Raw genomic sequence first — 12,924 nt, forward strand, 5'->3', positions numbered from 1 at the left:
ATTTTCTATCGAGGTTATTGGTGAGTCCTCCATTCCGGGGACGTTGCTTATGATCTTTTGCTATGTATAAGACTTTTTCCTTTTTAGTTATGTTTTGACTATGAGGGTGAGCCCGGTAGTTTGTCTTGGCCCCCGCTAAGTACTCATGTTTAGAGGTGGTGTTGGACAAGTTGTGTATTATACTTGAGCTTGACTCATCTATGGTATTTATGTATCATTCCTTTTTTTTGTTTCTCTTGCTCCCTTAGTCCCGATTTCCCCCTTGATTATGCTTATCGCTTATGGTCATTTTAATTGCTTCCGCGACCAAGGATGTGTAATGATACGCTATGAGGCTTGTTTGGGGTTCCTTCGGGTTCCCCATTTGCCGGTCACGTCTAGGCCCTAGGCTTGGGTCGTGACAGATACATGTATCTGGCACTTTCAAATACATGTATCTTGGATACATGGAGTCAAAATTAGGTGTAATTTTATTTTAGATACACTATATCCAAGTGGATTCACATGTATTTGACTCTCTCCAATCTCTCTCGCCCCTCTCCCAATGTATCTATTTTCAGAATGTATTAGGAATATATCTATTATTCCAGATACATCTATCTAGTGTGATTCGCATGTATCTGAGATACACTCTCTGTTTCAGTGTATATGATAGCAAAAATACATATATCTAGGTGTATCTAACTTAAAATTTGGTAGAAAATTATTAATTAGTGAGACAATATATAATTATTTTAAACTATAGAGAGAATTAGTAAATACGACCGGAATATTTATAGAATTAAGTAGTTTTTCACACACACACACACATATATATATTACCAAATATGTAGCAGGTTTATACGTTGTATACCTTCGGAGTATACAATTTACATTCTGCAGATCTTAACAAAATGCTATAGCATGAGCAATTTATGTGACACAATTAGAATTTGGACTATAATTAAAAAATTTATATGATTTTTAAATATTTTACGTTGTTAATTATTGTAATTTATAATACTTTATACATTTCAAATAATATATATTACTTCCTAATCTCAATTTACGTGACACATAGAATTTCAAGAGTCAATCAAAATCTTTATGCCTTTCAAATGTTTTAAGTTGTTAATTATTATGATTTATAGTGTTTCTTACATTGTTTTCAAATGATGTATGTTACTTCTTCAATCCCAATTTATGTGGTATAGATAGAATTTCGAGAGTCAATTATATTTTTATATGTCTTTTAAAATTTAAATATTTTAAATTATTAATTTATCATGATTTAAAAAATAATGTAATGCAATATTAAAATATCCAAAAGATTAAAAAATTAAGATAAATAAATTAAAACAAAAAAGTATAGAAATTACATAACCCCCTAACCTATGACTGAAATACCAGTGACACACTTGTAATGACCTGGTCGGTCATTTTTGGTAATCTTTGTAAATTACCGTTTTCTTCATCCCAATATTGACCCCAAGTCTTCTATGATTGAGTTTTGAAAAGTTGATTTTGAACTTTGAGTTAAAAGTTGAGATTTTAATAAGTTTTGAGTTAGAAATACTAAGTTGTTAAAAAAGTGATTTTCGGTGTCTTTTAGAGTTTTAAGTGTCGGAATGGAATTCTGTCGATTTCATATGTCTCAGAATGTGGAATTTGATACGCAAGAGTTGTCGGTTTCTGATTCAAAGTCTTTTTGAGGATTTGAGGCCCTAAGTTATGAAATTGTGGAATTACAGCCTTTGGGTTGACTTTGGTCAACATTCGGAGTTCGGATGGTCGAATCAGAATTCCTAGAGTTCCGTTGGATTTGGGGGATGATTTTAGGCCTAAGTGAGGTCTTGGTTGATTTTTGAGAGACCCCGAGCTTGTTTTAGCCTTTTTAGATGTTAAGTTAGTCTCTTGTGGTTTTCACGGATGTCGGGTCAATGAGATCTAGATTCGTGTTTTGACAATTTCATCGAGTCCAGAACGTCAAGTATAATTGATTTTCATATGTGGTTTGTATGTACGGGGTTCCAAATGAATTTTGATGGTCCTTTTGATGTTAAGAGTTTTGGCTAATTTTCTGATGTATGTGTTCTGGTGAACTTTGCTTTTAAGAGGCTCGCTTTAGCGAGGTTTGTTTCGATTTTGCGAAGGGTCAACCCATGTTGATCATGACCTTTGCATTTGCGAAGAAACCTCCGCTTAAGCTACCTTCGCTTTAGCGAAGGCTGTTCACTTTAGCAATGCCCACATTTTTTTGAGGGGTTCGCTTTGCGACATCAGTGAGGATTTTTGGCCTGTTATTTCGGGGTTTAAGCCTCATTTCACCATTTTTGAGTTTTGGGAGCTTTGGGGTGACGATTTGGACCTGATTTTCGAGGAAATTCTTTTGGTAATGATTCTTAACTTTAAATCTTCTATTACCCATTATTATTTGTGGATTTATGTGTTTAAATCAAGCTTTTGAAATGAGAAATATGTAAGTGGTTCAGAAAGGGAAGACTCATCTCTTGGAGTGATTATTGATTGCTTTAAGGCAAGTGAACTCCTAAACCTTGTGTTCTAGTAAAATTTGTGTACTCCCTTCGTTGCTTGTGTGTTGGGAGTAATGGGGATGAGGTGAATGTTTCAATTGTCCACTTGATACATCTAAAGGATTAAAAAGGGGTTGAAATGAAAAAGGGTATGTGATGAACATGATGATGTGGATTGCCTTATTGTGACCCTTATTGATTGATTGATGAAATGCTTGAAAGCATGAATGTGGCCTTGAATTGTGTGAATTGTTGTCTCTTTTGTGTGGTGTGATATTTGTGATGTGCATTGATTGTAAACACCGTGATGAGACATGTTATGATTTATGAAGCCGAGGTCTTTGCCGGCGAGTGTTATGATACCAAGGTCTTTGCCGACGAGTGTTGTAATGTCGAGGTCATTTTCAACAAGTGTTTATAAAGTCAATGGGAAATGGTTCCGGCAAGAGATTGATTATTGTAACTTGATGCATTTTATGCTTATGTGCTACTTGCTTGTTACATGAGCTTGGTGTACTTGTTGCGTGTGACTGAACTACTTAACTTTGAGATTGACTTACTTGGTTCGTTTGATTATTGACTGTGGCTATTGAACTGTGGATATTGGGCCTTGTGGCGTATATTGTAGAATTTCTAGGTGGGGTTGATTTCTGTGCAGGTTGTAGTTTCAGGAGGTTCGGTTGAGATTGACTTACTTGGTTCAGTTGCTTTGTTTAGTAGGTTGATTGATGGGTACCGTGTTATTGGTACTCACCCCTTGGTTCTACACTTGTGTAGGTTCCGAGCCTGGACCCGCGTGATCTCTTTCTCCGTCTTCTGATTTCGAGGCTTGTCGTGGAATTGAAGAGGTAGCTGTTTGTAATTTCGGCAGGCCCTCTTTTTCATTTTCTTTATACTTTGTTCTATTAGAAAAACAAACACTGAGACTTGTACTTATTTCTAAATTCCGCACTTTATGTATTAGTGGCTTGTACACGTGACAACCAAATTTTGGGGGTGTTAATAAGATGAATAAGTTTTCCATTTTTATCGCGTTTTTGTGTTATCTTTCCGCTTTCTTTCGTTTCGTTGGGTTGAGGCTGACTTGTCTTGGTGGGAATAGACAAGTGCAATCATGTCCATTTTTGGATTGCGACAACACCTAAACTTATCTAGGATCCTATTACCCCCTAAACTATTTTAAAATGGAATAAATTCACCTTAAATGCTGACGTGACATAGAGAGTGTACACACTCTTTTGAAGGCAAGTGAACAACGAAAATATAGGACACATGCCTATTTTTAATTGGTCTATTTACAATGAGTTAATACACATAAGTATTGACATTAAAATAGACACACACGCACACACGCGCACACACATATTTTGATATTCGTCCGAAATTAATTTATTTTACATACAAGACATTTAGAAAAGGTAAATTTTTTTTTTAAAAAAAAATCAATAGAAAAAGAAAAAACAATGAATGAAATTAAAAAAAAAGTTTACTATATTTTTTCTAAAAGTTACTATGTATTAACTTAGTTTAACTACAAGGTAAAAGAAAATAAGAATATTTTTTAAAAAAAATATAAAAAATTGAATAAAAAATTTTAAAAATATTTACACACATGGCAGTGCATGTTATACGCACATCTAACTTAACCTGATTGAGGGTGCAATGTCAGCACATAAGATGCACATAAATACAACAAAATTGAGTTCATGAGAGTAATAGGACCCAAGTTAAATTAAGGTGTATAGCTGAAATTTTTGTTATAATTTAGGAGATACTTATGCTTGATACTTTTAAAAATGAGGAGATAATTTGATTTTTAAACACAAAATTAGGGAATGTAAATGATTTTCATCTCTAACCCGTATAAATATTGATCCAATTGAATTTTATCTGTTTTCACGTGACTCATTTTTTATCAGCTCATACTTAACTCAATCCACCCATTTTTTATCAGCTCATATTTAACTCGATCCACCCATTTGCCTCCTTTACAACTTGAAATCTTACCGATTGTTTTGGTTCGAAACCAAATTCAATGAGACAATGACCACTAGTTGTAATGTTGAATTCAGCATTGACTCCAACATAATTTTACTGTATTTATTCCCCTATAAATAACACTTTTGAGTCTTAACCACTACCTAACAAGCAAATAGTAGTATAAGTTTAGAAAAGGACATTTTCTTTTTGAGTTTCTTACACGTCTCAAACGACCTTTCTTTTTCTGATTTTTTTGTAGCAATCATTATCATAACCACCTTCTAGTAGTGCTACTTTTATTTTACTTGAAAATCAAACAAACCCCTTTGAAATACTAACAATATGTATTGTGTTGTGGCCATACCTTACCAAGAATTATGAGCCCTCTTGCTTCTGACATAGTCCACACCTTAAATTCTTCATTTTGAGAAACAACCAACATGATAGTAGGACACAAAACTTAAGGAAAAAGAAACATATATAGAAGATCCTTCTTATGGATTAGTGAGATAATAAACGTAATACTTAGGGTGTGTTTTATATCAGCAATTTCCAAAAAGTTCAAAATGTTTTGAAAAATAAATTTATTTAGAATGAGAAAAATAACTTTTTTAATAGAATTATAAAATATATATTGATTTTATAAGTGACATTCAAGTTCAGTGTCTTCACCTTATCCACCCAACACCTCCAACCCCCACCCTTGACCATCCTACCATCATCACCGTCCACCCACATACCCCGACTCCTCATCTCCATCTCCATCTCCATCTCACCTCATAGAATTTTGATAGATTATATAAAGGGATAAGGCACAAGTACTCTCTAGACTATAATCGAAATTTCAGAGACACATCTTAACTAAATTAAGGTCATATTACCCCCGAACCCTTTTCTTTGTAATTTTGTACATCTTTTTGACTTACGTGACATCCAAACATCTCCACGCGCCTTAACTATGTGGAGTCATAGAGTGTGCCATGTAAATCAAAAGATGTACAAAATTACAAAAAAAAATGAGTTGGGAGTGGAGGTAATAAGACTTTAGTTTAGTTAAGGTGCGTCTCTGAGATTTTAATCATAATCTAGGGATACTTGTGCCTGATCTCTTATATAAAAGTGGTTTAAGATAATATGTTTTTTTACATATTAAATATTAGAAAATAAATAAGGAATGCACTCGGAAATATTTTCCTTCCTACCAAACAAACCCTTCATCTTTTCAAATTCAATATCTTGACCCATTGAATTTTGTTTATTTAAATTGGACTACTGATAGAAACATCAAACATGAACGTACTATAGCGTCATTAGTGTATGCAAATTCTGCCCATTCGAAAAACTCCTTAAATGGAGACGATAACATAAATTAATTGTTAATCGAAAACAAATGTCAATTAGCCTGTTCAAATATGTACATTAAATACATTAATACTATTAAAAAATAAAAAAATAAATACATAAGAAACCCAAAAGCAAGATAGTGATTCACCAACCATCTCCCCTTATTCTTTCACAGTCAGAATCAAACCTTAAGAAAAGAAAAAGAGACTAACAACCACAAAAGTATAGTGTCTGGTTTCAATTTGTTTGTACTATTATATAATCTATTTAATACACACCGTTTTTTTTAAAAAAAACTTTTCAATTTCAACTTTTTTACTGACATTTTTAAGATAACAGGATTAAATGACATTTGATACATTTTTAATATTCTTAATTTAAAACCCCAACGCTCAAAGTCTTTGTTTGACATTTCATCTTCGTATCAAACCAAAATCAGATAAAAAAGAAGTGAGTACTAAATAATTACATACCTACTTGGAAATATAACAAATTTGACCTTTCCTTTATAACAGAGCTTCTTCTCCCATATCTCAATTTCCTCACAATTCAATGTCTTTCTTCTTTTATTTCTTCCTTGTTTCCTTTCTCTTCTTCTCTCCATGCCTTTCTACTAGAACAAAAACATTCTTTTCTCCCTCCAAAACTATTAATCCCACAAATCATGATCATAAATTTCAAACTTATACATGGCATGAATTTAAATTTTTTGTGGATGCTAGCAAAGGCAACAAAATCAATGGAATTTCTGAGCTCAAGAAATATTTTCATCGATTCGGATATATGAAGATGGATTATAATAGCTTGAACTTCACAGATTTATTTGATGATCACTTAGAACATGCCTTGATTAAATATCAAGAAAAGTTAGGCCTTTTAGTCACGGGAAAACTTGATGAAAATACAGTTTCTCAGATTATTTCACCTAGATGTGGCGTATCCGATTCTACGCCTAAATTATTCATGCATGCAAAGAGAAACTATGCATTTTTCACAGGCAAGCCAAGATGGTCTAGAAGTATACCAATAACGTTAACGTATGCATTCTCTAAAGAGTATGTAATAAATTCATTGAGTATGTTGGAGATAAAGGATGCTTTTCAACGCGCGTTCAACCATTGGGCATCGGTAATATTAAAATCTCTGACTGTTTCATTTAAAAGTTTAAGTTGTTAAATTATATCTCTACATATATCCTTTTTATTAATTCAAATAACTTATATAGAAAATGTTAGTTTGTGTATCTCATCTAAAAGTTTAAGTTGTTAGTAATATATAACTATTTCTCAACACACAATATCATTTGAAGTTTGTTGAACAGCATATTACCCTCATTTTAATTGTACTATACATGCATCATAGTCCTCGTAAATTGTTGTTGCAATTTTTTCCCCAAATGATGACTATGTTTCATGAATATGTTGGGTCGTTGCTTCATGAAGTGCTATTGTATATTTAAATAACTGTTTTTCATGAGTCCAAACAAGTGAAGATATTTTTTTTTTCTTTTTGTGGGTATAGAGGTGAAATTTAAACCTTTAAGTTTGTACATTCTCTTATACCGTATTGAATTAGTATATAACTATTTCATTTAAAAAATTTGTGAGTTTTTGGAAACATCACCTTTTTAATTACTTCATTCGTTTCAATTTGTTTGACATATAATACTTTCCTTTCTGGTCAATTTAAAAAAGAATGACTATTTCAATTTTTAGCAATTTTTTAATTTCAACTTTCCACATTGACATGTTTAAGATTATAAGATTAAACGACATTTTGATACATTTGACTTATCCTTAATTTTAAACCACAAGATTCAAAAGTCTTCTTTTACTTCCTTAAACTCCGTGTAAATTCAAAATAGGCCAAACAATTTGAAACAAAGAGAGTACTTAATTATATTATGTCTTAACAGGTAATACCGGTTACCTTCATGGAAAGCAACGATTACGGATTTGCAGATATTAAAATAGGGTTTTACAAAGGTGATCATGGAGATGGAGAGTCATTTGATGGTGTTCTAGGGGTTTTAGCTCATGCATTTTCACCAGAAACCGGTAGATTCCATCTAGACGCGGCGGAGACATGGGCAGTTGACTTTGAAAGAGAGAAATCAGATGTAGCTATTGATTTGGAATCAGTAGCTACACATGAGATTGGACATTTGTTAGGGTTAGCACATACTTCAGTTCAAGAAGCAGTAATGTTCCCTAGCTTAAAACCAAGAGAAAAGAAAGTTGATTTGAAAATGGATGATATTAAGGGAATACAAGCTCTTTATGGTTCAAACCCTAATTTTAGTTATAAAGCTCTTTCAGAATCTGATACTTCAACAAACAATGGAGCTACTTTGATGAAGAGACAATTAACATGGTCTAATTTTATTTTAGTCTTAATCTTGTTCATGTCTATGTAAAGAAAAGATACAAACTATATACAAAATTCTTTTGGTCATGGTCATGTAAGAAATTGACTTTTGACCCTTTTGCATTAGAGAAATCATAGCATCTAGAAAGTACCATAATTGCTAGGTTATATGAAGTTTCAATTACTAATTTTGTTCCAGCCAAAGGTCCATGACATAATTCTATTCACTTTTGGTTTTCAGTTCTACTTAAAAAATGATTGGAATTTTTTTATTGATAAAATCAATTATTAGTGTGTCTTTTTTCATAGTAAGGATAGGAAAGAAGAAAAGTTTGATTACTCTTTTTTCGTGTCATGTTGTTTGGTTTGCAGATTAAATGATCTCAAGATTATAATTTACAAACTCATTTATCTATCTATTGGCATGGAGCGATGATATATAATAATGTCAAGTTTGATGGGATATTTAAAAAATTTAACACAATATGAATTTAATTATGAAATATCTCATTTTATCTTGCGTATGGAATATTAATGTGTAACAAAGAAGAAAGGTTGACAACTATAATTTTTGTACTCATTTACCAACCAAAGCTATGGGATATATGATAATGTCAAGTTTGATGAGATTTTTAAAAAATTGATAAAGATAAATTTATATTATCAATTAAGCCATCATAATATGAATTTAATTTTAAAGTATCTCACTTTATTTTGCGTAATATTTGATTGATCACTAATGATTTAAAAAATGAGGTTTTAGTTGAGATTGAATCCTGATCGTGTGGGTTAATTCTTTGTCTTGTACTAGCAACATCAAGTCTCCTTCTATGCTTTTAATGGGGCCACAGTTACTTATATTTAGTTTCTGTCAGTTTTTTAAGATAAATATACTGATATACATATATTTGCATGATTTTGTTTTGAAGTTAACAAGTGCATATGCACCCTCACACACATGGATCCGCCTATGCAATAAGATATTTGAGCGATCTTAAGTAGCAAATCAAAAGATATAAAAAACTTTTCTTCTTGTATGAAAAATACAAAATTAAACGTAGTTATTAAGTCATATCTTGATTAATATCTTTCTTGCTTAATTTATTTACACTATTGTACAATAATAGGATGATCATCTATTCTGGTGGACATTTATATTTTCTTAATTTATCACCTTTTAAATAATTTTAAAAAAAGAGAAATTTATGTTCTAATTTTTACTTGTGATTTACTTGATAACTATAGTGTATGAGTTAGGTTATGTATATACATCTTGACTAATTTCATGAAATATTCAAGAGCCAATGAACTAATTTAGTAAAATTTAATTAATTTTTGTGATATGAATACATGTAGAGGGTAACTTTATCCATCATGTTTTAATAGATGGAAAATAACAAATATATCACGTAACACTATACATCAATATTTGGACAAATAGAAAAATATCAACTACGTGTGATTTTGACAGATGACATACATAAAAAAAATATAAGAGTATAAGAAAGAAGAAAGGTTGACAAATTAAAGAAAGTGTAAACTTAGTTATTAAGTCTTATCTTGATTAATTATCTATGTTGATCGCCTTTTTTATTTTCTTAATTCATCACCTTTTAAATAATAACAATATGGGAAAACGGCACTTTTAGTCCCTGTGTTAAGGCTATATTCTTATTTTAGTCCTTGTGTTATCTAACTTAGCACTATTAACCTTCAATTATATCAAGTGAGTGATTTTAATCCCTCAACTAACAGATCCAAAAAAATTAACAGAGAGTTCACTGCTAAAAGGGGCAATTCGGGTATTTAAAAGTTATTGCTTGAGAAATAGAAAACTTTTTTTAAAAAAATGTTCGCTGCATAACCTAGTTCAACCCTAGTTCTTCACAACGAAGAAGTCTCGATCTATTTGGTGTGGATGTGCAATGGAACTGCGTTCTAAAAGTGGGTTGAAATTCACTCCATCATGTGAGTACTCTTTTAAGTTGAATAGACAAAGAAAAATATCTCAACAAATATACCAGAATACTTTGAATTGTTTTTCCTTAATGTTATGCAAATTATTTGTATATGTGAAAATATGATTCTAAATATATTATTTGTAAACTTCAAGCTACCAAAAGAACTCAATTTCAAATACCCTAAGGACCTGTATGGTAACACACCATATTAAATTTTGATTAGAAATTAAAAAAAATTGTTAGCATCATCAGAAGCACCACATAAATTCAATGCTGTCAATTTTATCTTAGAATCTACACATCTTTAATTTATCTCGAAGAATTCCATTCAATTGTTGTCAGTTTCGACAACAGTGATAATCTGAACTGCATGTATTACAAAATCAACTCTTCCAACTGATTACAAGTAAAATTGAAGCTTAAGGACACTTATAAGTATGGTAACATACAAATAATTAAAATGAAATACCCAAATTGTCCCTTTTAGCAGTGAACTTTCTGTTAATTTTTTTTTGGATCTGTTAGTTGAAGGATTAAAATCACTCACTTGATATAATTGAAGATTAACAGTGCTAAGTTAGATAACACAAGGAGTAAAATAAGAACATAGCCTTAACACAAGGACTAAAAGTGTCGTTTTCCCTAAAATTTTAAAAAAGGAGAAATTAGTGTTTTAATTTTTATTTGTAATTCTCTCAATAACTATGATGTCTAGGCAACTAATTCCATATTCAAAAGCTAATGACTAAAATTTGTAAATAGGAGTTAAAAGATAAATGAATTAAGATCAATCAAAGTTTATTTCTTTTGACTTACAAGGATGCAGATTACTCAAAGAAAACGAAAAATACAAGAGAGGAAAAGGTCGAAAGGGACAAATGGAGCTAGTAATATTTCTAGGGAGGGTTGTAGATGTTGTTCGAATAATAATTCAAAGTTGGAAAAAGAATCATAATTTGTTTAGAATCTGTTATTTTTGGTATTTATTTAATAATGTCTAGTTAGAATTTGTTTGTCCTAGTTCATATAAGAATAAATTTTCTAATCATAGTTTAATTTGGTTTCATACTTGTATTATAAAAAATAGGGGTATTGCTGAATATTTTTAATATACAGAATAGAGAGCAGTTGAAGTCATATTAAACAACTTTTGAGTTTTAAACTCTCCGGCGATTGTGATTGAGCTCTCCAACTACTTAGGCAATGAGCGAGGTGAAGATTATTGAGTTTGAGGAAGGATGGGAATTTATGCAGAAGGGAATCACTAAATTGAAGAAAATTTTAGAAGGAGAAGAGCTTTGTTTCAGCTCTGTAGAGTAGATGATGTTCTATACAAGTATATTTAACATGTGCACACAAAATAAGCCGCCAAATGATTACTCACAACACTTGTATGACAACTACAGGGAAACATTTGTAGAATATATCAATTATACTGTTCTGCCTGCTTTACGAGAAAGGCACAATGAGTTCAAATTGAGGGAGATTGTGAAAAGATGGGCGAATCACAAAATTATGATTAGGTGGCTCTCACGGTTCTTCCATAATCTGGAACGATTTTTTATTTCCCGAAGGTCTCTATGATGAAATTGTTCTGATGTGCTTTCGTGATCTGGTTTATGAGGAGTTGAAGGGTAAATCTAGAGATGCATTTATTGTGTTGATTGATCAAGAACGTGAGGGTGAGCAGATTGACAGACAAAGGTTGCTTGATATATTTGTTGGAATTGGAATGGAGTATTATCAGAATGACTTTGAAGATGCAATTCTTAAACGTACTGCAACTTATTATTCTCGAAAAGCTTCAAGTTGGATTATATGTTGAAGGCAGAGGAGTGCTTGAAGAAAGAGAAAGATAGAGTGTCTCATTATCTCCATGTTGTTAGTGAGACAAAACTTTTAGAGAAAGTGCAATATGAATTGTTGGTTGTATATACCAATCAGTTACTTGAGAAGGAGCATTCTGGATGCCGAGTATTGCTTAGAGATGATGATAAGGTAGAAGATTTATCTCGAATGTATAGGCTATTCCACAAGGGTTTCAAATATGTTTAAGCAGCATGTCGTTGCTCAAGGCATGGTCTTGGTGCAACAGGCTGAAGATACAGCAAATAGCAACTCTGAAACTCCATTCTTTGTTATAAAGTTAGTTGAGCTTTACGATATGGCTTATGTTACAAACTGTTTCGCTAATAACTCTCTCTTTCATAAGGCTCTCAAGGAGGCATTTAAGGTCTTTTGTAACAAGATTGTATCTGGTTTTTCAAGTGCAGAGCTCCTTGCTTCTTATTGTGATAATATTCTTAAGAAAGGTGGAAGTGAAAAACTCAGTGATGATGCTATTGAGACGTTGGATAAGGTGGTCAAGCTTCTCGTATACATTAATGACAGACCTTGTAAGTGAAAAATTACAAGATAATAAAATTACAAGATTACAATTGAAAATAAAATGAAGAAACAAAAATCTCTTCAGGCTGAGTAAATTTTTTTCAATTTTCTCATATTTGGTTGTGTTAATGTTTTGGAAAATGTTTTTCAAATCAACTTATTTTCTTAAAATTTAAGGAAAATGACTTTTCTTGAAAACTTAAGGAAAACATTTTCCAAAACTCTCTTCCAACTTCAAATTACAATTATTTTTTTGTTGAAAAAATCAATTTATTTTGTCCCTATCCTCAAATCAGCCCCCAACCACCACCAATAAAATAAAATTAAAGTTTGTTTTTAAATTCAATTTTTTAACCCCATCCCCTACCCCC

At 31.6% G+C, this 12,924-nt stretch overlaps 1 protein-coding gene and 1 pseudogene across 1 annotated transcript; both read left to right on the plus strand.

Annotated features, from left to right (window-relative positions):
• Positions 1-6,389: 6,389 nt before the first annotated feature.
• On the plus strand, positions 6,390-8,406 carry LOC102592406 (metalloendoproteinase 4-MMP-like). The gene is made up of 2 exons (XM_015315302.1): positions 6,390-6,965; positions 7,753-8,406. The coding sequence occupies exons 1-2, from the start codon at positions 6,390-6,392 to the stop codon at positions 8,251-8,253; spliced, it is 1,077 nt and encodes a 358-aa protein (XP_015170788.1). The 3' UTR covers positions 8,254-8,406.
• Positions 8,407-11,368: 2,962 nt separating this feature from the next.
• Positions 11,369-12,924, plus strand: part of LOC102592744 (cullin-1-like) — a 3,776-nt pseudogene continuing 2,220 nt past the window's right edge.

Source organism: Solanum tuberosum, unplaced genomic scaffold (assembly GCF_000226075.1).
Source record: "Solanum tuberosum cultivar DM 1-3 516 R44 unplaced genomic scaffold, SolTub_3.0 scf00356, whole genome shotgun sequence".
Taxonomy (NCBI): Eukaryota; Viridiplantae; Streptophyta; class Magnoliopsida; order Solanales; family Solanaceae; genus Solanum; species Solanum tuberosum.